A 25,902-nucleotide genomic window follows, 5' to 3' on the forward strand; every position below is an offset into this window, starting at 1 on the left:
TCTCAGTAAGCTCTCATCAGCCACACCCATGACTTTGGTTCTCTCCAAACTGTTATAGCTAAGAAAAATGATTTCTTAAAACATTTCAGCATGATAACATTAAGTACCAATACACTTGACCTTCCTCCGTGGCAGAAGTTAAACAAAACGGAGAGCAAACAATACGAAAAATGTTTTCTCGCAGAGGAGATAATTTACTGTCACAGTGCTGAACTCGAAGTACTAAAAGAATAGACACGGGCCAGTACGTCATGTCATGTCAATTGCCTTAAGCCTTGTAACACTTGGACACTACCCATAACAGAAAAAGTCAGAGTGTAGTATCTGAATATGGGAACTAACAATGATAAAGTTTATTAATAGCCAAATCCAACTTCATAATGTACGTATGTTCTTGATTAGTTTTGTGTGGTAAAGCGCTGAGAAGTGAATCAATATTTCAAAACATCGTTATTTATGTGCTAGCGAGGTTGTATAGATACTAACAAAATAACAATATTGGTAGGAAATAAATAGAACCCTTTTACCTTATAAACTATGTTTTTTCTTATGTAACTTATAACGACGTTAACAAATTTATTTTCTCCTACATTAGTGCTGACTTCTTCATATGAAAATGTTATTTAATGAAAATTGCTTCATCAACTTATCATTTGTATGCCGTGTAGGTGTCAGCTCTGTTAGGTTAGTGAAAACCCCAAATCACTTTAAACTTCCACGTATCTGACGTTACTTTTGGAGAGATGCTCAATGGGAAAAATATTCAAGTCGCACTACAATATTAAAATTAGTATTTTTTCACGCATACAAAGTAAATCAGTAAAATAAACATAAAGAAGACTCAACAGAATGATATACACTACTATAAAATAGGTGAGAATGTCGAAAAATGGTTAACTTACAATGATAGCAGACAACGATACCATCAAAACTTTTTCCCCGAGAAAGCTTGACTTAACGTGACCTGACGACCCGTTGACGACCAGTTTAAACGTCTTGATTTGAAGTGGGTTGTGGAATGTTTTTAAGTGATATAACGGCCAGAGTGAATGAAACATCGTAATTCTTTTCATCTTTGGTACCACCCATTTGGATCGTAACTCCGTTATCTCTGACCTCTACATTAGTTCATTTGGCCGTAGGACGCGTGGCTGTAAGAGGTAAGATATGTTTGTAATCGTTTTGCATCCGTTGTTGTGTATTATTAAAAAATGAAAGAAATGTTGTGGTCAGTGCCCCTATTGTAGTTTTAGCTATAGTGATAAAAAGTAACCTTTTTCTGTGTTTTTCAGACCAAGATGGGTCGGCGGCCAGCGAGATGGTGAGTGCTTAAGATATGGTCATTATTACTGTAGTCTTGTGTTGGATTAGTATTTGTATCTTAATATCACCGTAAAGGTTCTAATTTTTTAGTGACCGTTTAGGAAATAACTACTGATTTACCAAATTTATTGTCCGATGATGTTTTAACCTTAGTCCATGGCATGTTGCACAATAAAGCGTAACCACACAATAATTATTTATCATTGCGTCATTTGAAGATAGTTTAGCCTGCCTTGCGAGGGTGCCAAATTATTATTAAGTTTCGTTACCTTATGTATATCTGTTGTAATCGTAGTGTGGCCCTTTATATGGAACTTCCCAAACTGTCAGTGATAAGTAGCCTGCTGTTGAGTTATTGCGATGGAAGTGTTGTTAGTTTGGCACATAAACGTAGTCAGTGCTAAAATACATAGTTCTGTTTGCATTGAGCTGGCACAGTTTATTAGCTAAACATGTGGATAGATAATGTTTGCTGCGTTTTTACACTGAAGTCCTTCTGTGTGTTCAGCAGTGGCCTCTTTTTTGCAGGTTTTAAACAAGAGTGCAGGGCTTTCAGTAACAGCATGAATACCTTCATTGTTCAAATTTTACTTGTTACGTATCAATGTGCAGCTCTTTTGTTAGTGTTTTGTAATTTGCTTAGTAGTGGGTGTGAGATAAGCTTTCAGATAGGAACTTTATCGTTACGGAACTTGATATCTTTACGGATTGTTGGACTATGCTGTTGAATGACGTGTGTTAAGCCACCTTGGTATACAATGCAGATTTATAGTGCCAGGCAAATTAATCTACTTATGGTTGTTAAGTCACTGATTTTTGTTTAGGTAGGCTACACAGAGCACAGAAATGTGGTAGCTGTCCTCCCCATAAGTTTTTGTTCGTGCAGGATTTACTCGTGGTGTCACAGGTCTGTTCCTGGGTTTGTAACACCATATTAATTGGTTGTTTTGATTGACTGTTACCCAGTGGGGTGTACGAGATGTAGCTGTACAGTTCCATGGTAGAAGCTACGTATTGGACAACCCTCCAGCCCTGTATTCTTTCATGATTTATGCACAGTAGCCCTATATGCATCAAAATACATGTTGAAGGCTTGTCCATTTTATGTATAGTTCCTGAATTTAACTTGTGGATTGTTTTTATAATTGTGTTAAATGTATATATGTCAACCACAGCTATTGATACAAAAAAACCAAGACCTGCAACTATGAGAAATAAAACCAATACAGCTCAAAAATCAAACATCACTACATAAATTAAAGCAGATTCAGTACACCATAAATACACAAAACATCACAACTCGGATGTAAAGCCAGAAAAAAGATGGAACTCTGCTTAACATCATGTTGCCACAAGTGCTACACTTCAGTCTCAATGATCAGTCCAGATAACTGGAGGATTTTAATGACAGGCATGCCCTGCCCTATCTCCTACTACAACACTGCACTGTTATATTCCATTGTCATATCCATACAGCAAAAGCCACACAACAAACTGTCTTACTGCGCTATAGACAGAAAACCAAAAACATCTAATGAAAACTCGAAGCACATAAACAAAAAATAATTGATAACTCACTGAAAACACTTCTAAACCTTACATCCTGAACTACTTCACACATCCAAGCTCAGATGAACCCAATACAACTTGACATTCAGCAAGTGCACGCCCGTGTGTGTGTGCGCGCGCGCGCACACACACACACACACACACACACACACACACACAAAACCAACTCATAAACTCCACAGTGCATTGATGTCATATGCATCGCTACCACTACACCTCGGGTCATATCGGATGGGTGGAATTGGATAATTCCTTTGGCCACTGTAGTGTTTCCAGAGTTGTGGGTGCATTGTTTCCATCGTTTTGTCTGTATTTAATGTCAGTGTTATAATTGTTAAGTTATTCAAAATTAAAATGTAATTTTGAAGTAGTTACATGAAAACAATTCATGGTGTAAGAGAAGTTACTGTAGTTTACACAGATTATTTACTTTCTTGTACAATCAAGTGTTGCTTGTCGTTCAGGCAATTGTCAGAGTAAGTAAAGTTTGTGAATTTTGTTTAGCCTATTTGGGAGGGAGATAGCGTTTTGAAAATGGCAGTGGTAAGCCAGATTCCTCATTTTTTTCCCCAAAATTAGTGTAATTTCCAATACTAGTTGTAAGCGTACAAGTTACATAGAGGACCCAACCCCCTTTTCCCTTCCATCTACTTCTTGGTTCTTAGCCTGGTGCCAGAGTAGCTGAATTAATTGAAGATGGCCTGTTTTGAGTGTAACTTCAGTACATTCTCCATGGTTCTGGTGGGCAGAACATGATTCAGTGTGCCTACATACTCACAAACAAAACATATGTAACAAGCAGAGTGAAAGATTGTGTGATGAACTTGGAAATTGTTCACTACATATACTTTGCTTTGTTTTGATAGCAATAGGAAATGAGTAAATGCCTTTTTAAAATCAGGAATAGTTCCTTGTGCCAGCTATCTGAGAGTCTAGTTTGAAAGAAAGATTAATGCTAGCAACTCTACCTTCCTCGTTCTTGGCTATCATTCTGCCTGGAGGTACATGTGTCCATTAGTGATGTAATACAGTTACAGATACATGATAATGAATTTTCTTTGGTACTTTTAATGATGCAAATAATTTGACTTTATTACAGCTATCGCTACTGCAAAAATAAACCGTATCCAAAGTCAAGGTTTTGCAGAGGTGTTCCTGATCCCAAGATTAGAATATTTGACTTGGGAAGGAAAAAAGCAAGAGTTGAAGACTTCCCACTGTGTGTGCATCTTGTGTCAGATGAATATGAGCAACTGTCCTCGGAGGCACTTGAAGCTGGTAGAATCTGTGCAAATAAGGTTTGCTGAATTAATTTTACAACGGGGCTTCAATTCAACTAAATTTACAGAAATGCCTAGTGGTTAACTTGCAACTTTCTTTTGCAGTACATGGTGAAAAACTGTGGTAAAGACCAGTTTCACATCAGAATGCGGCTTCACCCCTTCCATGTAATTCGTATAAACAAAATGTTGTCATGTGCTGGAGCTGACAGGTAAGTTCACTAGTGTTGTGGTGTTAATATTGGTAATGTCTGGTGAATGATTACTTCTGCTTTGCAACTTAAATAGGCAGGCTATCTAGTTTTTACTTGAACTAGCCATTGTGGGTTCTTCAGTATGGAAGATACTATGAGCTTCCATTTTAAGTTTGTAGAAAATGTACCTAAGGAATCTGCATGAATGACTGCCAGCATTCAGCACTGTCTGTAGCTTGGTGTAGGTACTAGTCATTTTAATTAGGGTGAGTGTCTACAACATTGGAAACACAAAATAAGTTTGATATTTTATAAGCCCACATAATGCAACTATTATCCTTCAGCTTACTGTCATAACTTTTGGTGCAGAATACAGAAATATCATAAATGAAGATCAAGAAGCAATGTCCAAGCCACATTGTACTTTCAAACTTACTGAAAATTTTTGTCTTGACAGATTTTCTCCATCTCTTAACAAGGAATAGGTTGTGAGTAAACAGCACTGTATGTGCATTGTCTGTTGAATATTTGGTGTAACATGCATTTCCTTACATATATATTCATTGTTATCAGCGTGGGAACTTGGCAGAAATGCTATACTTTTTTGGCTCTTTAACAATATGTATCATAACATTGCAAGCACTCTTTATAATTAACCACTGAAGAGTCATTTATGTCCATTAGAAATACTTTCCATTGTAATGTTACTTGTTAAGGTCCACAGCTCATGGCTAGTGTTGCTGTCCCTGGATCATAGGGTCTCTGTTTCAATTCCTGCCCGGGGACTGGGTGTTTGTGTTGTCCTCATCATTTCATCATTCGTGACAGGCTGGATTGGACTATGTAAAAATTGGGGCTTCGTACAGGCGCTGATGACCATGCAGTTGAAATGCCCCACAAACCAAACATCACCACCACCACCACCACTTCGGTTAACATGCTCGAATAAAAAATCTGAAATTCAGTATTTTTTTAGGAGTATGGTTTTAGTCTTGCCACTTTCATGTGAAATTTCCATACCAAATTAGGCACTGTACGTCAATTAAACATGCCACACGCAGTGCAAAGAACAAAAACAGACTATTAAGTTACTAGTTACAGGCATTGTCTGTAATTGGCTTTGGCAACAGTTTACAATGAGCTATACACACACACACAGATATAAAGAATCAATAGTGGACTGTTGTGTTCACATTTGCTACACAAATGTACCTGTTTGGGTCAATATGAACCGACATAATAAAATGCTGAAAAAAGCTTCTACTCAGACGTATTTTTCGTGCAGTTGTAATCGATGAACATTGTTATTACAGTTGGTTGTTAATGATTGTAGTGATAATAATAACGATAGCAAAAGTAATGATAATAATACACAGAAGTTCACTAAAGAAAATTTATTATTTTACTATTCAAGCAGGTTATATTAGGAACAAACATTTCCACCAAAAGTCTTTCTCAACCATCTATCTACCCATATTAACTTTCCTTTCTTCTTACTGACTGCAGTTTGGACACAAGTGGTGATGTGTTTTACATACACATTTATTACACTTTCGGCAAAAGTTTTATTGTCATTGCTTGAAGGAGAGACCTTCTAGCATGCGCACATTTAGTGGTTTGTAGTTACTGATTTAGCCACACCTGTCACTCCTTCAGGGCCTTGGACGCTCCTGATCATTCTCGAGAATCTTCTGTTCTTGGAAAATGCTTCCTTGATGCAATGTGCTTTGCAGCCAGTGACTTTCCAAGTTCCTCCAAAAATGTTCTCCATCTAGCCAATTTTCTTTCATTCCACTTGGGTCAGTCGAAGTCCACAAGACATATGCATTATAAGCAGCAATATCAAGAATAGTGTAGAAAACTATCATGGACCAACTAGTCGTTTTTTGTTTGCACGTATATGATGTACCTGTTAGTTGATGGTGTCTACAGCCTCTTTGGTTGAATTATAATCTAAAATCATTTTTTACTTCTCATCAGCCATGTCACCTATTCCCCCACCATGGTGGAGAGTGCTCATTAGTACAACATTCTTATTTCTCTTAGGAATATAATTGACAAGTGTAGTGTCATTTGCGAAGTAAAACGAAGAGCTGTGAACCTCCTTGTTGGTCATATTTTGTGGAAGCTCTGGCTTATTTTAACATGTGGCTCCTAACATTGTCAGTTTCCTTTTATGAAGCAGCTGTCACAAATTGAATGATGTAAAGAAATTCACATGTTACATTCTGACCCCAAAAATCAGAGGTAAGATCAGCAACTACTCTCCTTCCCTAATGTTTTCCAGTGCCAATCCACTCTCATTTCCTGTATAAATTTGGGCTTTGTGATTTGCTGTCACACACAATCTGTATCTTGAGCCCATATTTTGCTGTTTGCTTGGGATGTACTGTTTGAATGGACAGCAGCCTCTAAATGATACCAGTGGCTTGTCGATTCCCCCCTAGAACAACTTCTAACTACTTCTAACCACTGGAAAATCTTGTTTTTGGCTCATTAGATTGAAATGATTTGTTTACTGAGATGTCATGAATCGTCACTGGCTGGGTGCAGCTGAGTATGTGAGCTGCTTCCCTGCTCCCTCATTCATACTGCTTCTTCCCTTTCTGTACCACTCCTCTTTGCTTGCAGTCAGTGCTGCTAGCCTAACAGCTGCTGATGAGAGGCAGGGAGGTGTGAGGAGTGGTTTGTTTGTATCTGATTCTCAGAGACTTGACTCAGCGGCCGGAGACAACTCTCGTGTGCATGAGTTGCTTGTGAATGGTGTGTGCTCTTGATTTCTGACAAAGGCCATGGCCAAAAATTTAGTTGGGAGAGTGTGATTGTCTTTTATGTGCCTGTCTGCAGCTCAGTGATCATCTTCACGGTGAGTTGCTACCTATCCTCATTAGTATTGATTTTCAAAGTATTGAAGCAAGTTATCTTTTGCATGGATTGATCACTGCAGCCTCATTTCATCAACATGCTGTCTGTGACATGTAGATGGCTAGCCACACCAGTGGGCTTTCGTGATGGGCCAAAACCGCAGGCCATGTATCTGACAGTTTGGGACTGCCAGTCTGAAGCCCAACATTCCCGACTAATGTGCAGGCCCTGCCCATTGGATGTAGTCTCAATGATCTGCCTGCAGGCCAGGTCTGTGTGTGGTGTAAATGAGACAGATTTTCGTGGTTTATCCATGGACTTGCGGGACTGCAGTGCTGCTTGGCAGGCCAGAGGCCACTGGCAATGGATTTCAGGAATTCTGACTGACTTACAGCAAGAACGTTGTACAGTGCGGTGTTTTATAGACATTTTATTTATTCTAGTACATTTTGGCACTTTGTAAGTAGATTGTTTATTAGAAATGGAGGATAAGATGAAGAAAATTTTGGTAGTCATTGGCAGTTTGTACACTATGTACTCACATATTTCGTGAAGAAGAAACAAGCATACCTCAGTGGGTAATAACTGATAATAATGAACATAATAGAATCAATATTTTATTGGCAGTCACCTATAGTGTTGGGTTACACAACTTCTCTACCTTACACACTTCTTTGAAGTGGCCGACTTTTTTCTAAGGTTGTTTCTGAAATAAATAAGGTATTTTAAATTTGTTTTGCGACTCCAATGAAATACGTATTTTTGTCATCAAATGTTTCATTTTATTGAAATAAAATAACATGGGTGATCTTTATGAAACATATCATTTGGCTTGCTTTCTCCGTCTAAAAACAGTTCACGGCAAAAGATATTGATGTTAGTACTCAAGATTTTTGCTCACATGTTTAGAACCACAGAAGTCCTTGCATTTTTGTCAATGTATGTCTTTATTTGTGCTTGAGATCTCAAAATTTGCCCCTCCAGGGGCCCAACAGCTCTTTTATGGGTATGTGTGTGGTGTGCTCGGGTCCCTGAGCTATTGCAGCCTTTATTCTTTTCCAGGCTGCTTTCCTTTGCCCTTCTTTTTCCTTCCTTGTCCTCCTTTCTTTCACTTGTCCCCCTCCCTTTCCTTATCTTGGCGTCCTTTGTCGGCCTAGCTATCCTCATGGCTTTACTTCATCTTGCAGTTTTGGTTGGTTGCTTTTCCTCTTCATTTTTGGCTTTTCTTTTTTGCTCCTCGTCAGGTTTGACCTCCATCTCCAAGTTTGAAGTTTGCTGTGTGAGCCAGATGGAGAACGGCCCCCTCCTTAGTGTCTGCTGTGGGTTCCTTTCCTCTCATCCCGCCAAAGCCCTTTTGCCTCCTTGTTAGGTCACCAGCTCGGTAGCCAGTCCGTGTGGTGGGGCTCTTATGTACCCATGTGGCTGAGTCCCCTGATACCACAGGAATCACACAGCTGGTACCTGTGCTGTGAATGCTTTGTGCAAGCATAGAAGGGGTTGCCCATTTTTTCGAGGCAACAGAACTGGCTATGACTGTCCTGCTAGCCAGCCATTGCTGTGGCTGGGTGGTGCCACAAGACAAGCCCCTGTTCAGAGTGGATGGTACCAGGGCAGAAGTTTGTCACAGTAAATGTGTTAAACTCTGGCCACTCATATGCAGCTGCATCTTGTCCTTAAAGTAGTTCTGTCTCGATTCCTGTTTCTGCCTTTCCAGCCTTACCATCCTTGGATACACCCTGGGAGGAGGGACAGATATGCCGGCTTGGGACGAAACCCTTTCTGCGGTTCCTCGTCTGTGCGAGGATCGGCAGGGGGACTTTTGCCATCACCAAACCCCGTTTCTTTGTGGAACATACCGAGGACAAGTTCGGTGAAGCTGAATCATTAAGATGAGATGTGGCTCTCTCCTTATAAAGACAACTTCAGCCAGCCTACCTCTGTGCCTGCAGCTATCGCTCCTCACAAGTCACTCAGTATGACACAGTATGTAATTTTCAATGGGGACTCCTCCTCGAGTTCGATGATGAACATAAGGCTAATTGGAATGATGCGGTGTTCATTTCGTCTGGAGTGTCCATAAAGGCCCTAAGGACCATTGTGTAGACACTGGCACTTTCTTCATATCTGAGGGATACCTTGCCTGAGATGGTAAACGTAATAGTGTACAAATGCGATGTGAAGCCATACATTCCACTCCCTTTGCGTTGCTTCCATTGCCTCAAGTTCGGCCACATGTCCTCACGATGCGATGCCTTTCCCATCTGTGGGGACTGGTTGCTGCCAATCTCCCCACTAACCAATGTGTCCAGTGTGCATGAAGGAAAAAATTTCAGCAAATAAAGAACCTTGACCATCTCAGCTACTTCGAGGCCTGGAAGAAATTTGACAAACCTCATACCCTGTAAATCTCGCCTCTACCTTTGCCTCAGTTACACTTCCCCTCCTCATCCCCTTCCCTCCTTCCTACTGCCCTTCCCTTTTCGCACCCTTGGTGGCTCCTGTCCTTCCACCTCCAGTAACCGCTTCTCCTCCTCCTCCTCCTCCTCCTCCTCCTCCTCAGCATTCTTGGGACAGGAAGTTTGCACCCTTGGGCTGGAGGGGAGACCCGCACTCAGGGCCCCAAATCAAACTTGCTCTCTGTCCGATCTCGACATCATTGCAATCTTTTCCCTTACTGATAATGCCTCCTCCCTCCCTCTGAGGGAGAAGGAGAAGCAGCAGCAGCACAAGTCAAAGGATGAGGCTTCTCATAGGGCTTTGCCCCTTCCAACTCATCCTGAATCACTCAGTTTTTATGGATTTCACCACATCCTCATTGGTGACTACCACTGTCCAAGGGAGGTGACCTCCCTTTGGCTTCTTTCTCACCTGGACTCTCACCACATGATAATCCTGTAGAATTGCAACGGATATTATCGCCGCCACCTGGAAATAACAACGGAAAGTTTCCTCCTACTCTTTATTCTGTCCTGCTCTTTAAGAAACTCTTTCGTGATGACCACTCTCTTAACATTTCATGTTGTTGGCATTCTGTTCGAACTGTGCTGGCTGGGGTAGTGTCTGGAGGGGTTTGCACTTGGTTCACACCAGTTTCACTAGTGACTGTATCCCCCTTCATACCAACTGGGAAGTAATAGTGGTTAGTGTGTAGACGACTCGGGCAATCACGGTTTTCAGTGTCTACCTCCCTCTAATAGGCATTTCCTCATATTGAACTGTTTACCTTAATACAGCAACTCCCACTTTTATATCTCCTCCTTGGGGACTTAAGTGCATACCACCCCATGAGTGCCACTTTGTCGGGTAGGTTGTCTTCTACTTGACCAACTTGCTACAGACTTTGATTTGTCTCCTCAATGACAGTTCCCGTGCCCACTTCAGTGCCACTCATGGCACCTTTACTACTATCGACCTCACAATCTCCTCCCTTTCTTTCGTGGCTTGCCTACATTGGTCACCTTGTGACAATAATTCCATTGATGCGGTCCTGCAGGGCATCTCTGCCATTATTCTTCATGCTGCTGACACTGCTGCCCCCATTCACAGGTCTCCATCGACCAGTACCACAGTGGACCAAGGACTGCCGACGGGCACTGCAGTGATTTAAACAACACCCTTCAAGACCAACTTCCTCCCTTTAATCATCTCCAGGCCAAGGTTCGTTACCTTGTAGAGTTGAGTAGAAGTGAGTGCTGGGAGAGCTATTTTTCCTTCCTGGGGACGTATGGCTCTTCATTGTAGGTTTGGTCCAAGCTCTGTAGCCTTCTGGGCCACCAGCAACAGTCAACTGTCAAGAATCTTATCCTCCAAGGTGCTCTGTCTACTGATCCATTGATCCTTGCGGAACACCTCGTGACACTTTGCGGCAGCATCAGTGTCCTCTTCGTATACTGCCATCTTTCTCCAACAGAAACAGAGTTGAACAGGCCCTCCTGTTTCAACCATCATCAAGCTGAATCCTATAACAAACCCTTCACTGAATGGGAAATCTTGGAGGCTCTTACTTCTTCAGATGACACAGCCCCAGGCCAAGATTCTGTCCACAACCAGATTTAACACTTGTACATTACACATAGGCAATATCTATGCAGGGTCTTCAACCACATTGGACTCACGGGTGCCTTCCCCTCACAATAATGAGACACTGTAGTTACCCTGTCCTTATGCCTGGGAAGAACCCAATGTCTCAAGTGCTACTACCGAATTAGCACGATGAATTTACTTGGTAAACTGCTCGAGATGATGGTTAGCTTCAGATTTTGTTGGGTTCTTGAATCTCGGGGCCTTTTGTCACCATATCAGTGTGGCTTCAGGGAAGGACGATCGCCAACTCACCATTTACTCAGATTTGAAACTGCAATCTGACAGGCTTTTACTGTCAGCACCTTGTAACAGTCTCCTTTGCCCTATGTAAGGCATATGACATGGCTTGGCACCATCGCATATTAGTTATCCTCCATGTCTGGGGCTTTTGTGGGCCCATTCAAATTTTTATTCACGAATTTTTATCCCATCGACTCTTCAGAGTGCAGTTGGCATTCACTTAGCATACCTCGGATTCAGGAGAACAGTATCCCACAGGGTTCCGTATTAAGTGTCCCACACTTCCTCATATTCATCAATGGGCTTGTAACCTCTGTTGGCCCTCAGGTTACCTCGGAATTCTCATTCATCAATGGGCTTGTAACCTCTGTTGGCCCTCAGGTTACCCCGGAATTCTCATGTTCATCAATGGGCTTGTAACCTCTGTTGGCCCTCAGTTTACCCCGGAATTGTATGTCTAAAATTTTTGCATATGCTGCATCTCCCATTCGGTAGCGTCTGCTGAGTGCTGGCTCCAAGCTGCCATCCGGCAGACTTCTGCGTGGGCTGTCTCTCCAGGCTTTCAATTTTCTCCCTCCAAAACACAGGTTTTGCATTTTTGTCGTCAATTCATATTATACTCTGATCCAGAATTTTATTTAGGCAACCTGCTCCTAGATGTTGCAGCACAGTCCTGTTTTTTTGGGCCTTTTTTTATGAAAAGCTGACATGGCTGCCCCATATTCACCACCTGAGGACAACATGCATGCAGAAGCTTAGTGCTCTCCACTTCCTGGCCCACACATCTTGGAGTGCAGACTATGCTACTCTTCTCCGTCTTCAGCAGGCTTTGGTCTTGTCCAGACTAGATTATGGAAGTCAGATTTATGGCTCAGCAGCTCCTTCCACTCTGAAAATACTTGATCCTATTCACCATTTTGGGGTACATCTGGCTATTGGTGCCTTTCGCACCAATCCCCTTGACAATCTCCTCATGGAAGTGGGGATTCCCCCTCTACAAATACGATGAAGCCAACTCCTGGTTTCTTAGGCAATTGACATTCAGATTCCCTGACCACCCCGTGTTCTCTGTCCTCTTAGCAAGTGAGGGACATCTCCCTCCTGATCACTGCCCGCAGGTGGGATTGTCAGTTGGAATGTCTCACTTCCCCCCGTCAGGATCTCCATCTGTTCACTGAAATTTGCCCCATGTAGTTCCTCACACATCCCCCCTTGGATGGTGCCTAGACCACGGATTAGGAGTCACCTCTTCTTGGGACCTAAGGTCTGTTGCACCTATGGTCTTCCAGCATCTTGTACATCCCATCCATCCTTTGAGTGAGTGCTACTATCTGATGGTTCTAAGAAAATAAAGTGGAATATGCTTCCACACCTTCTGGCTTAGAACACCATTTATTGCCACAATCATGTAGTGTGTTTACAGTAGAACTGCTAGCTGTTACCAGGGTCCTCCATTTTGTTACTCAGGTGTCCCTTCACATTTAATGTGTACTGACCCATTGAGTAGCCTGTTACTCTTTTCATTCTTTGGTTTCTGCTATCCATGACCTTATCTCTTCCTTTGGCCGTACTGCCTGCTTAGTTGTCTTTCTCTGGGTCCCAACTGATGTGGGTATCAGGGAATAAACTGGCTGGCTACTGCTCTCAGTAATAAACTCCACACAATGCAGGAGACTATTACAATTTGGTGCTCTTCCTTCTAATTTTGGGAGGAGTGCACTGCTTTATGCCATCTATGCATTGGTCATACCAGGCTCACCCATTGTTTCCCCTGCTGTGCAACAAACCACCCCCACAATATGCTTGTGTAGCTAGACTGATTGTACCCTACATCGGTGGAATGTTCCCTTCTTCTGACCCTTCGTCCTATGTATAGTCCTTCTTAAATAGTAGCTGACAATTCATGGACGGTTGAACTGGTCCTCAGTTTCTTCCATGAAAGTGGTTAATTCCAGGTATAAGGTTTTGCTGTACTCCTGGAGCAGGGGTAATTTGGTTGTGGTTGGAGCCTCTTCACGTTTTCTCAGTTTGGGACCCCATGACCACTCGTCCATGGAAAGCTCTTTTTTCCAGTTTTTAGATTTGGTCTAACATTTTATGCTTTTTACCGTGTGAGTTTTTACTTGCTTTATAGTTTGACTCCCCTGACTGGATCCATCTACTTTTAGCAGACCCTCTTTCTTCTGTGAGTAACTATGGAATCATGGGACTGATGATCTTGGTCCCATAAACCCTCTCAATCAATCACTGTCAAAATTTGTCAGGGAAATATGCTAAAACTTGTCTGAAAATCAGGGAATTTCAGATGGTTAAACTTGTGGAATCCCTATCATCATGCCCTGAAATGAGGGACATTCCATCAAATATCCTTCCCACCCCTCATAAACTAGTGCTCCATCACCCACCTACATATTGTTAGTCCATTTGTTTGCCGCTCCCAACCCCAGACCAATATGCAAGACCTGTCCAGTACCCCGTGCAGGTCTGGAGGTTAGAATAGGCCTGAGGAGTCTCTCACTTTTCGGCCCTACGAGTTCAGGTCCCGTTCAATGGTTTGACCTACCACTCGAAATTCTACAGAAGTGGGGGCCATATGCGGAAGGATGCCTTACATGGTGCACGAGTTATCCAGTGTCCTTGGATTCGATCTCCTAAATCTCTTTGTCATGTCTTTGCATCACCACCTGCGATTCAACTGTTTGGGCGAGGACACTTTTCGGGGTAACTTATCTTCTTACATTGTCTCCTGTCCTCTTTTTGCCCCCATGACAATATTGGATTTCTGTATGCCCAATATCCAACACGATAGCCAGTACGTTGTGGTGGGGCCGACACATATCTATGGTAGCCCCCTGATAACACAGGGATCGCACTGCTGATGCCTGAGCTGTAAACTCCCCAGTGTTGCTACTAGTGCCTTCATCTTGGCCTTTGAGGGTGATTCATTACCTGAAAAGGTCAAGGTGACAGTTTACCGCTGTGATGTCAAACCATACATCCCTATGCCGAGCTTTAAGTGCTGGATGTTTGGGCACGTCTTCCTGCTGCACTTCCAGTGCCGCATGTCGAGACTGCAGGCGTCCACTGCACCCAAGTACTCTGTGCGCCTCCTCCCACTTGCATCAACTGTGGAGAGCACTCCCCCTGCACGCCAGACTGCTCAGTCTCCAAAAGGAGCAGAAAATCATGGAGTACAAGACCCTGGACTGGTTGATTTATACAGAGGCTAAAGGTAAATTCGGAAGATTATACCCCATTTGGTTGACGCCGACATAGGCTGCAGCCAATTCACCAACGCTGTCCCAAGTGCCAATGGTTCCTCATTCTGTGCCACGAACAGTGAGCCCACTGGGCCACAAGAAGACTCCCCCATTCCAGGGTCCCCATTAATGCCATGGCGGACATTCGCCAGTGGCTAAAGGAGCCAAAAGCTGCTGGATGAAGAGCTTCATGGTCTTCCTTCATGCTTGAAGCTGCTTTGAAGAAATCTTCCCAGTAAGCCCCTAAATAAGTGAGAGAGCAAGCAAACTAAGAAGCAGTCTGCTAAGAAACAGGACCTCTGGTGGCCCCAAACACAACCACTCCCTACCACTCTGCAATTGAGGATGCGGTGGAGATCTTAGTGTCCCCTGCGGGCCTGATTCTCACTGATACCTCATCCACCATAGAAATGGCTACAAATACTCAATCGGTGGCAGCAGGTGACCCTGAGGCATAATCTGCCTCCTTGCGTGCTTCATGCCTTCCCAGCCTCACGATAATGTCATCCTCCAGTGGAATTGCGGCAGTTTTTTCCACGACCTGGTTGAGCTATGACAACTCTTAAACTTTGCACCTGCTTTCTGCATTGCCCTTCAGGAAACCTGGTTCCTGGAAATGTGGATCCCTGCCCTCCACGGTTATAGGGGATATTACAAGAACCGTAGTGACTGTAATAGTGTCAGGTCGAGTTTGTGTCTGTGCTGAACACAGTATACAGTGAACCTGTGTCCCTTCAAACCCCTCTTGAAGCTGTGGCTGTCAGGATAAGGACGATGCAGGAAATAAATGTATGCAACGTATATCTTCCTTCTGATGGTGCAGTAACCCTGAAGGCGTTGGCTGCACTGATTGATCAACTCCCTAAACCTTTCCTACTTTTGGGAGATTTTAACACTGTTGACCCCTTGTGGCGTGGCACGGTGCTTACTTTCAGAGGCAGTAATGTCAGATTTACTGTTCCAACTCTACCTCTGCCTCTTAAATACAGCTGCCCCCACACATTTCAGTGTGGCACATGGCACATATTTGGCCATTGATCTCTGTTTGTAGTCCTCGTCTTAACCCATATATCCACTGGTGAGCACATGACGATCTGTATCCACTGGTGAGCACATGACGATCTGTGTGGTAGTGACCACTTCCTCATCTTCCTGTCACTGCCCCGGTGTCAGGCCCGCAGATACATGCCCAGATGAGCTTTAAACAAAGCAGACTGGGTTGCTTTCACCTCTACTGTCACCGTTGAATCTCCCCTATGTGGTAACATCAATGTGGTGGTTGAGCGGGTAACTACAATGATCATTTCGGCAATGGAAAACGCTATCCCTCGTTCTTTGGGGTGTCCTGGCCTGAGACAGTCCCTTGGTGGTTGCTGGAAGTCGCTGAGACAATTCAGGAGTGTCGGCGAGCTCTACAGTGGCATAAGCAACACACTTCTCTGGAGCACCTCGTAGCCTTTAAACAGCTGTGTGCCGGTGTTCACCAGATTAACAAAAGACGGAAACAGGAGTGTTGGGAGAGACCATCACGTGCCATACGTCACCTTCACAGGTCTGGGCATAGATCAAATGTCTTTTTGGGTACCAGTCCCCAACAGGTGCCCCCCGTGTTACCATAAATGGCGTGTTATCTATCGCCCCAAATGTGACTGCTTAGCTGGAAAGGAAAGTCCTTTCATTCACTACACGCCACAGTGAACCCTGTAACACCCTATTTACAGATTGGGAACTCCTCAGTGCTATTGCACATTGCCACGATACAGCTCCTGGGCCAGATCAGATCCAGTCAGATGATTGAACACCTCTCATCTTACTAAAAGCGACATCTCCTCGTGATCTTTGACTGGATTTGGTGTGATGGCATCTTTCCATCGCACTGATAATCTTGCGTCCCTCGAGTCTGCCATCCGAACAGCCTTTTCAGGACAGCAACACCTTGTTGCTTTCTTTTTTGATTACGAAAAGCGTATGACACCACCTGGCGACATCATACCCTTGCCACATTATACTAGTGGGGTCTCTGAGGCCCACTCCTGATTTTTATCGAGAATTTCCTGTCGCTTCGTAGTTTCCGTGTCTTAAGTTGGTGCCTCCCATAGGTCGCCTCATATCCAGGAGAATGGGTTCCTGCAGGGCTGTGTATTGAGTGTATCTCTACTTTTAGTGGCCATTAATGGTCTAGCAGCAGCTGTAGGGCTCTGTCTCACCCTCTCTGTATGCAGACGACTTCTGCATTTCGTACTGCTCCACCAGTACTGGTGTTGCTTAGTGGCATGTACATGGAGCCATCCACAAGGCGCAGACTCTAGCCGACGGCTTCCCATTTTGGGCACTTGTACTGTTCCTCCGGAACCAGAACTACCTTACTGACGATCTCCTCACCGTAGTGGAGACATATCGATTCTTAGAACTGGTTTTCGACGCCTTATTGACTTGGCTTCCCCACCTGTCAGCTTAAGCAGAAGTGCTGGCAGCACCTCAATGCCTCTGCTGCCTGAGCAACATCAAGTGGAGCAGATTGCTCTATGCTGCTGCAGCTCTACAGAGCCCTTCATCAATCCCACCTTGACTATGGGAGTGTGGTTTATGGTTTGGTTGCACCACTGTGGTGTTCGACTAGCGGCGGGAGCTTTTAGGAGTCCCTCCATTGCAGGTCAGGTGTGCGCAACTGTTCACCAGTCATGTTGCACACGTTTGTAGTGCACCTGTGCGTCCAAATTACTGTCTCCTTTTCCCATCCACAGCAGTTCATCTCCCACATAAACAACCCAGGTCAGGGCTTACAATTGCAGTTTTTGTCCGATCCCTACTATCTGAACTGGTGTCCTTGCCTTTATTACCTATACTTGAGGTCCATTCATGTATGCTTAGGCTGGGCTTTGCCTGGACCTTTCACATGGCCCAAAGGACTCAATTCACCCCGCAGCTCTCCACTGTAACTTCCACTTGATTCTTGACACGTACCAAGGCCATGAAGTGGTTTACACAGACAGCTCAATGGCTGATGGTCACGTCAACTTCATGTATGTCCATGGAGGACATATTGAACAGCATTCCTTGCCCAGTGGCTGCAGTGTTTTCACTGCAGTGCTGGTGGCTGTATCTTGTGCTTTTGAGCACATCCATTCATGCTCTGGGGAGTCATTTCTTCTGTGTACTGACTCCTTGAGCAGCTTACAAACTATCAACCAGTGCTACCCTCGTCCTTTGGTAACAACCATCCAGAAATTCATCTATGCCCTGGAGCAGTCAGGTCATTCAGTGGTGTTCGTATGGAACCCAGGACGTGTCGGAATCCCAGGCAACGAACTTGCTGACAGGCTGGCCAAACAGGCTACATGGAAACTGCTTATTGAGATTGGCATTCCAGCAACTGAGATGCGTTCGTTTTTACACTGCCAGGTTTTTTAACTTTGGTGACGGAATGGCATAGTCTCAGTATGCACAACAAACTATGTGCCATTAAGGAGACTATGAATGTGTGGCAGTCCACCATGTGGGTCTCTCACAGGAACTGTGGGTCTCTGTCGGCTCTGTATTGGCCACACTTGGGTGACCCACGGCTATCTCTTGTGCTGTGAAGACCCGCCTCAGTGTTGATGTGGCGACCAGTTGACAGTGGCCCATATTCTGGTGCACTGTCTGACTCTGACTGCCCTGCGACGAAATCTTCGGTTACCAGACTCGTTGCCGTTAATTTTATCTGACATCACCTAATGACAGTGGCCCATATTCTGGTGCACTGTCTGACTTTGACAGCCCTGCGATGAAATCTTCGGTTACCAGACTTGTTGCCGCTAATTTTTATCTGACATCAGCAGATTTAGTTTTATGTTTTGAGAGGGTGGGTTTTATCATTTGATCTAAACTGATTCACAAACAGCTACTGCTAGCTATGTAAATGAAGTGTCAAAAAGTTCGTCTCTTCAGGGCCTCACTATTTTGGGCATCAAATATACCTGTCAGTCTTCCTTTGAATTAACACTTACATTTAGGACATTTCAAGAATGGAAGATTCTAGGAAGACAAGTGAGGTCAGTAAAATCATAGTATTTGAATAAAACTAGAAAATAAAAAATGAGAGATTGGTCAAATATTTTGTGAAATAACTTGTCAAAAAGAGAGAGAGAGAGAGAGAGAGAGAGAGAGAGAGAGAGAGAGAAACATTTTGTCTCTTGAATGATGCTTGAAATCGTGTAGATCAAATAAGGTGCATCAAATGTTTCTTTAATCAGTTTTATTTCGCACTTTTGGAGAAATGATTTAAGAAAAAGATTGGTCTTTTTTTTAAAAAAAAATTGTCTTATTTATGCTGACCATTTAGATTAGTTGAAACACTTGGCATGAACATTGACTGGTGATGAATTACATTCCCAACAATCAGTAAAATTTCATGGTTGTTCAGTGTGATTTATTAGAAATTTGATGTGTGAATACTGTGTAGCATATACACTAAAAATATACTTTAAGATGCCGTGTAAAGGGTATTGGGAAAACATAGTACACAAAACAAATGATTGTACTTGTCACTTAAAATTTAAGTAGCTGGGCTAAACTTGGGACCTAAAATTCAAATTAAACGCCAGTCATGCCTCCACGCCATGAACAACCTGTGGCAAAAGTGACTTGTTTTATGTATTTACATTATTCATTTTCTGCATTTATGTTGAAAGTTCTTGATCACTTATTTTTAATTCATTGATGAGATAGTCAAACATATCTCCCCTCATATGTGTATGTTTGAAGTACTTTACTGGTAGCCTTTGTAGTTCGATATATTTATGTTCCCAATGAAGAATCCTCCTAAATTTCTTGTACAGTGCTCCTTTATCACCTTATTTTCCAAAGTAAAGTTTATTTTGTTGCTTAACTGCTGAGTTACAATATTCCACAATTTATAGGTGCTGACTAGTAAAACTGGATGGCTCTGGTAGCTGTCATTTAGTGGGAGTTCGTGCTTTGCACAAAGGGGACAATGCATATTGCTCGATGCTGCTGCTTGTAGCTGGAAGTTTGCATGTCCATGCTTGTAGCTGGAAGTTTGCATGTCCATGCTTGTAGCTGGAAGTTTGCATGTCCAGTTGTTGAGCACTGTCACTTAACATATGATGTGGCCATACAGCATTTCCTATGCTCCCATAATCATCCTGACCTCAGTCTCAGGTAACCCACTGTCCCTGCACCCTCCATGCAAGTTCCCCCCTTCCCCCCACCCTGTCATCCCCTCCCAATTCACATCAGATTCATTTGAGTAAGGCTATCGCAACCAATTGTTTTTCTACAAATTTTGAGAGATTGTGGCATTAGCAAAGCTTCATCTCAATTGGTTTTTGTGTTCTACACCAAAAACTAAGTGCAAAGCTGGATCAAATTAGGTCAGGAGTAGCAGCTTGCTGAACTTATTTTTCACTCTCCCCTGCCCTTGCATGAGCTTTGTTCCACTTACATTTATTAGCTGTATGTTATTTTCCAACATTGAATAGACTTTGAGTTAAATGATTTCAGGGTGGCTGTATTTATCTGAACTGAATCACACAATTGCTCAGTTTGTCTAACCTGAAACTACCTCCTAGTCTCAAATGTAAGAGGTGCAATGTCTCAGTATTTGCTGCACTGTGTTACTTTATTAAAATAAAAGAACCTTTTGAAACAAATATTGATATGGAAGTGTGCAATGGAATGGGCAAAGGGAAAATCAACTGAACACTCTAGTGTACATAATTAAGAAAACTATTCCACAAATTAGAATAAATGTGTGGAACACACATTTGAATGCTATTGATTTTCCGAGCTCTTATGCTTTAACCGTAATAAGACATTTATCTAGCAAGTGTATGCAGGTATCAGTTTTAATGCTGAAATTGTGTGGAGAGAATTGAGACCTATGGGAGAGAATCTGTTTTGATATGTTCTCTTCGATGAGGAGAGTGGTTTAATTACATAGTCAAATTTTTGTGACAGTAGTTCTAATGGGGCAGGACGTGTGTAATAATAGGGCAAAAACAATGTAACATCAAGTAATGAGACATACTGGATTAAATGTGGTAGCTGGATGTAGGCTGCAATCAATGGCTACTAAATTGACAAGTGGTAGCAAGCTGAGACTCTCATGTGAGCAGGTACATACTCTTGAAGTGGGACGTATTTTTTAATATTTATATATTGTTTGGCAACTTTAGTGAGTATTGTGTGGTTATATTTCTCACTGATGCATTTTTGGGAAACCTAAGAAAGTTATCCATAGAGTTGTACGTGCTGTGAAATATTATTTACAAGTACTGTGAAATTTTAAAGCATTACTGTGACGTTAGTAATCTCATTTTGGAAGTAGTGTAAGAAATTGTGAAAAATGAATGTATTAAAAGAGCTTGGAAATCACAATAATAGCTTTACTCCCCTGGAGTCTTACAAAATAGCTGTTTCTGCCAGTCCTGAATTCATACTTCAAAATGGACTTTACAAGAAGTTGTGTGAATGAGGCAACTACAGTTCGTACTTGCAGGGTGGCAATAACATTTTGCAGTCTCTTATATTTTACTGCACTGTTTGGGTTGTAGAAGGCTCTAAATGTGCTAACTATTGAACAACTGTATTTAGGCTCCAGACTGGAATGCGTGGTGCATTTGGAAAACCTCAGGGCACAGTGGCTCGTGTAAGAATTGGTCAGCCCATAATGAGTGTGAGGACAAGTGATCGTCACAGAGCTGCCGTGATTGAGGCACTCCGCCGTGCCAAATTTAAATTCCCTGGTCGCCAGAAGGTAAACAAAACAACTTGAATGATACGTTGACATTTTGTTAATACCATAATCTGTGTTTCTTGTTCTAAATGCCTTTTAACTTTGCAGATCTATGTTTCCAAGAAATGGGGTTTCACTAAATATGAGCGTGAAGTCTATGAGAAACTTAGAGATGCAGGAAGGCTTGCCAGTGATGGATGTAATGTGAAATACCGCCCGGAACATGGTCCACTTGATGCTTGGAAGAAAGTTCAAGTAGAATTGGCACAGATGGCTTAACTCAAATTATATGATTCTTGAATGATTAAAATCTTTGGAAACCTGAAATGTTTTGTTTGTTTGCAATCTTTTATTTGTATCTGAGTACAAACACTAAGGTTATTGTTCAAATTTATTGTGATGGTTATGGGGATTTAATAGAATACATATAATTAAAAAGTGGAATATGATGAGTTGTTGGTGTCAAATTAAACCTTTAAGTTTGGAAAAGTACCATGCATCACTTTTGTTCAGAAGTGGTATTATCTTCCCGATGTCCACTATTTCTGGGAGGACGACGGTTCAATCCTGTCTCCGGCCATCCTGATTTAGGTTTTCCGTGATTTCCCTAAATCGCTTCAGGCGAATGCCGGGATGGTTCCTTTGAAAGGGCGGCCGATTTCCTTCCCCATCCTTCCCTCACCCGAGCTTGCGCTCCGTCTCTAATGTCCTCGTTGTCGACGGGACGTTAAACACTGATATCCTCCTCCTCCACTATTTCTACTTTTATGCTAAGATAAATTTATGGGGACTTATGCAAACCACCACATCACTTTTTAAAGTTATAAGCAGACTTTTTCAAAAAATCAAAGGTGAAAAATTTTAGAAAAACTGTTTTTGTTGATGTATTCAAATAATAAGGCATGCTCATTTACTTGAGCAGTCTCCTAAAAAATATTAAATTCTGTTGCAGTGTCAGCTTCTGGCTTTTGAGTTGTGAATTGAGGACATCTACATCTATACTCTGCCAACCACCGTGAGTGCAAGGCAGGGGGTACATCTGATTGTACCAGTTATTAGAGATCCTTTCTGTTTTTTTCACATGTGGAGTTCAAGAAGAATGGTTGAATACCTTTTTGTGTGTGCAGTAATTAATCTTCATGAGCCCTATGTCAATGATAAGTAAGGGAGGCATAAACTATCTTAAAGAATCTTTCAGTTCACTTCCTTCAGTATCTCTGAAACTCTCCCATGGAGTAAATAAAACCTTCTCTATGTATGTTCAGTATCCCCTGTTAGTCCTATGTGGTACAGGTCCCACACACTTGAGCAATATTCTAGAACTGTGCACATGAGTGATTTGTAAGCAAAAATACCTTTGTGTACACTGATGACTGACCATGGTGTCGGGTGTGCCTTCGTCATTGGCACCGACTATTTTTGCGGTCTGCTTCTGAAACACTGCTCAGTATTAGCAGCAGAGCTCTTAGCCCAGTATCAGATCACGCAGTACATTTGTTCAGATTCTCTGCTCTGCAGAGCCTGTGTGTGGTGTACACAGTCTATCCCTTAGTGCAGTGGATCCATTTCCTCACTCTTCAGGAAGCCACTGTGATTATTTGGGTCCCTGGTCATGTCAGTCTGATGGGAAACAAGGACATTGATGCTGCTGCCGTCAAGGCTGCAGTCATCCTACATCGACTCGCTAGTTCGTCTCCTTCAGCTGGCATTGGTCTTCCTTCGTGGGAGCAAGCTGTGGGGAATTAAACCTCTCCCAATTGGTTGGCCCACCACCCCTTGCTGAGAGATCATTTTAATTCGGTTGTGTATTGGGCACTGTCGTTTTAGCCATTGCCATGTAAGTGGTGATCCCTCCCCACTTTGTGCTCATTGTCATCAATCTTGGTGGTTCACCATTTCCTGGTGGCATTCTTATACATGTTTGTTATCTTAAGTTATTGGCTGATCCATGGGCTGTTTACTATGTTTTATTTTTCCTATTGTAGCAATATGACGGACATCTAACCTTTAGTTCAGGATCTCCGTTGTCTCTACGGCATATCTTGTGGACCTCTCTCTGCAAAGAAGTCCTTGTTTTTAGCTGTATTTCCTTCTGTCGATTGGGCTTATAGGTGTAGTAGTAGGCGTAAAGGTGTAGTTGTTTTAACTTTTTTTGTCTTGGTATTCTAAGGTTCTGACATGGTGCGTATGACCCTAGTTGGTTTTGTGCCCTAAAACAACACAGATCAAGAGTAAAAAATAGAAAGACTGAAACTTCCTGCAACTGTTGCTGAGTAATTTCCTGCTGTCATAACAAAGCAGTAGGAAATTCTTTAAAAAATGTGTGAACATCGTGACTTGATTTCGCAGAAGTAGCACTTACGTATCTGTGGATGGGTCAGTTGTAGCGGTAGTGTTTAAGGTTCACTGTGTTGAGTTATTAATAAAAATAGAACGTTTTCGTAACAGAATCACTTTCATGTAATAAAATAATTGACACAGTGCATGACCAGAACTCAGGAGGCACAACTGTTACCTGCTCCATATTTCATTGTAAAAAAAGAAAGCAAAACTACATTCGTTGCTGAAGTAGCTTCCAATAAAACATTTTACTTTTTGCATAAGAAATCAAAAACCATGTTTTTGACTGGTTATTTTGCTACAATCTGTTCTCAAACTGTTTGGTAAAAACGTTATATTCCTTTGTGTTTTAAAGTCTTCCATCACATGTGGTTATCTTCTTGTTATTAATTACAATACTTCAAGGTTAAAAAAACTAAAAATTTGCAGTGAACTGGGGATATGAACTGTGATCTCTGATCTGAGGGAAGAAAAAACTGGCAATGTTCAGTGGTCTTGCGTCCTTCATACAGCACAAAAGTGTACAGGCCGATAGACCACCGACTGTTGAAAAGGGTCATAATGTGTAATAGGCAGACATCTCTCCAGTCAGTCACCGGAATTCCAGACTGCACCAGGATCCACTGAAAGTACTATGCCACTTAGGCGGGAGGCGAGAAAAGATTTGATTTCATGGTCAAGCAGCTGCTTATAAGCTAAACATCATGTTGCTAAATGCCAAACAATGCCTCATTGGTGTAAGGAGCATAAACATTGGACAGTTGAACAGTGGCGTAACATTTTGTGGAGTGACTAATCACAGTACACAATGTGGCGATCGAATGGCAGGGTGTCGGTATGGCGAATTCCTACTGAACGTCATCGGTTAGCGTGTGTAGCGCCAATAGCAAAATTCAGAGAAGGTGGTGTTATGGTGTGGTCGTGTTTCTCACGAAGGAGCTTGCACCCCCTTGCATGGCACATTCACTGCTAGAGGGCAACGACATTGTTTTCAGTGGCAGAAGATTTCAGTTATCCGTGTTTGGCCAATGTGCACGAAATACTCGTGGATCAGTTTATTAAGGTAAAAAACATTAAAATCCCTACAGTATTTCTTGAGGTTAGCCTGATCATACTAAAGAACCACAGTAGGAGACTTCAATTTGTATATACATGTTCTACCAGAAATGAAGCTAATGCTAATTAAATTTATGGTAAGTTTTGTTAATTTCCATTGCTAAGGTGCACAAGTAATGACATGAAATTTAAAAAATTGAATGATCTTCCCATTGAAAATTTCGGAACTCCCATGTTTGTTAAGGGTTGCATTGCCATTGGTTGAGCTAGTGTTAAACATATCGGCTTAATATAGGGGAACAAAACTTGCTGAAAAGTAAGGGCTACCCTAATGTGGATAGCATTTTTCACACATGCAGTATGTCCATCACTATTTCTGGTGCCTGTAGTTAATTTTTGTTCGGAGCACCACAATACGAAGTGGGTTCCTGAGGCAGCTGCCCCCATTTTCTAACCTTCCCATTTCCTTTGGAAGGAAATTGCAAGCTTTGTTCTACCTGTGAGTGTGTGGCCTGGTAGTTTTCACATCCTATAGGTGAGTACTGGATAGCCGTTCTGTTTGTTCTAATTTTAGTTTTCTCAAATTCTTTTGATAAGTCTGTAAGATTAACTAGGCTGTTGCTGTTAACTGTTTGTATCCATGTTGTATTATTATACTGATTGTGTTTGGACCCTTAACCAAAAGCTTTTATTTATAAATCTATACAAATGTCAATTTTTGAATGGGTCTGAAAATGTCATGGGTAAACTTGCCAAGTATTTAATTGTATGGAACTCCATACTTGTTTTCTCACTTTGAATTTAGTTTTATTCCTGTGATATTTGTTAATGAGGTTCTGAGATGGTGTAATGTTTTAAATTTCTGCAGCAGTATTTAATGATGTATGCAGTCAGGTGGCAAATTCTCAGAAAAATTGTAACAATATAATTTTAAGTGTTCAGTACTCTCAGAT

General features: G+C 42.2%; 1 protein-coding gene across 1 annotated transcript; it reads left to right on the top strand.

Annotated features, from left to right (window-relative positions):
• Positions 1-1,047: 1,047 nt before the first annotated feature.
• On the top strand, positions 1,048-21,880 carry LOC126470199 (60S ribosomal protein L10). The gene is made up of 6 exons (XM_050097873.1): positions 1,048-1,160; positions 1,293-1,321; positions 3,992-4,190; positions 4,278-4,384; positions 21,412-21,574; positions 21,662-21,880. Exons 2-6 carry the CDS (start codon positions 1,299-1,301, stop codon positions 21,830-21,832), a joined length of 663 nt encoding a protein of 220 aa, XP_049953830.1. The 5' UTR covers positions 1,048-1,160; positions 1,293-1,298; the 3' UTR covers positions 21,833-21,880.
• The last annotated feature ends 4,022 nt before the right edge of the window (positions 21,881-25,902 follow it).

The sequence above is a fragment of the Schistocerca serialis genome, chromosome 1 (assembly GCF_023864345.2).
Source record: "Schistocerca serialis cubense isolate TAMUIC-IGC-003099 chromosome 1, iqSchSeri2.2, whole genome shotgun sequence".
Taxonomy (NCBI): domain Eukaryota; kingdom Metazoa; phylum Arthropoda; class Insecta; order Orthoptera; family Acrididae; genus Schistocerca; species Schistocerca serialis.

What these genes read in the sequence shown, in the direction of transcription:
- LOC126470199 (XM_050097873.1), top strand. Translation starts at nt 1,299, where the DNA reads ATGGGTCGGCGGCCAGCGAGATG. An exon ending in GGTCGGCGGCCAGCGAGATG is followed by an intron (nt 1,322 to 3,991) that starts GTGAGTGCTTAA and finishes ACTTTATTACAG; the next exon opens with CTATCGCTACTGCAAAAATA. An exon ending in TCATGTGCTGGAGCTGACAG is followed by an intron (nt 4,385 to 21,411) that starts GTAAGTTCACTA and finishes AACTGTATTTAG; the next exon opens with GCTCCAGACTGGAATGCGTG.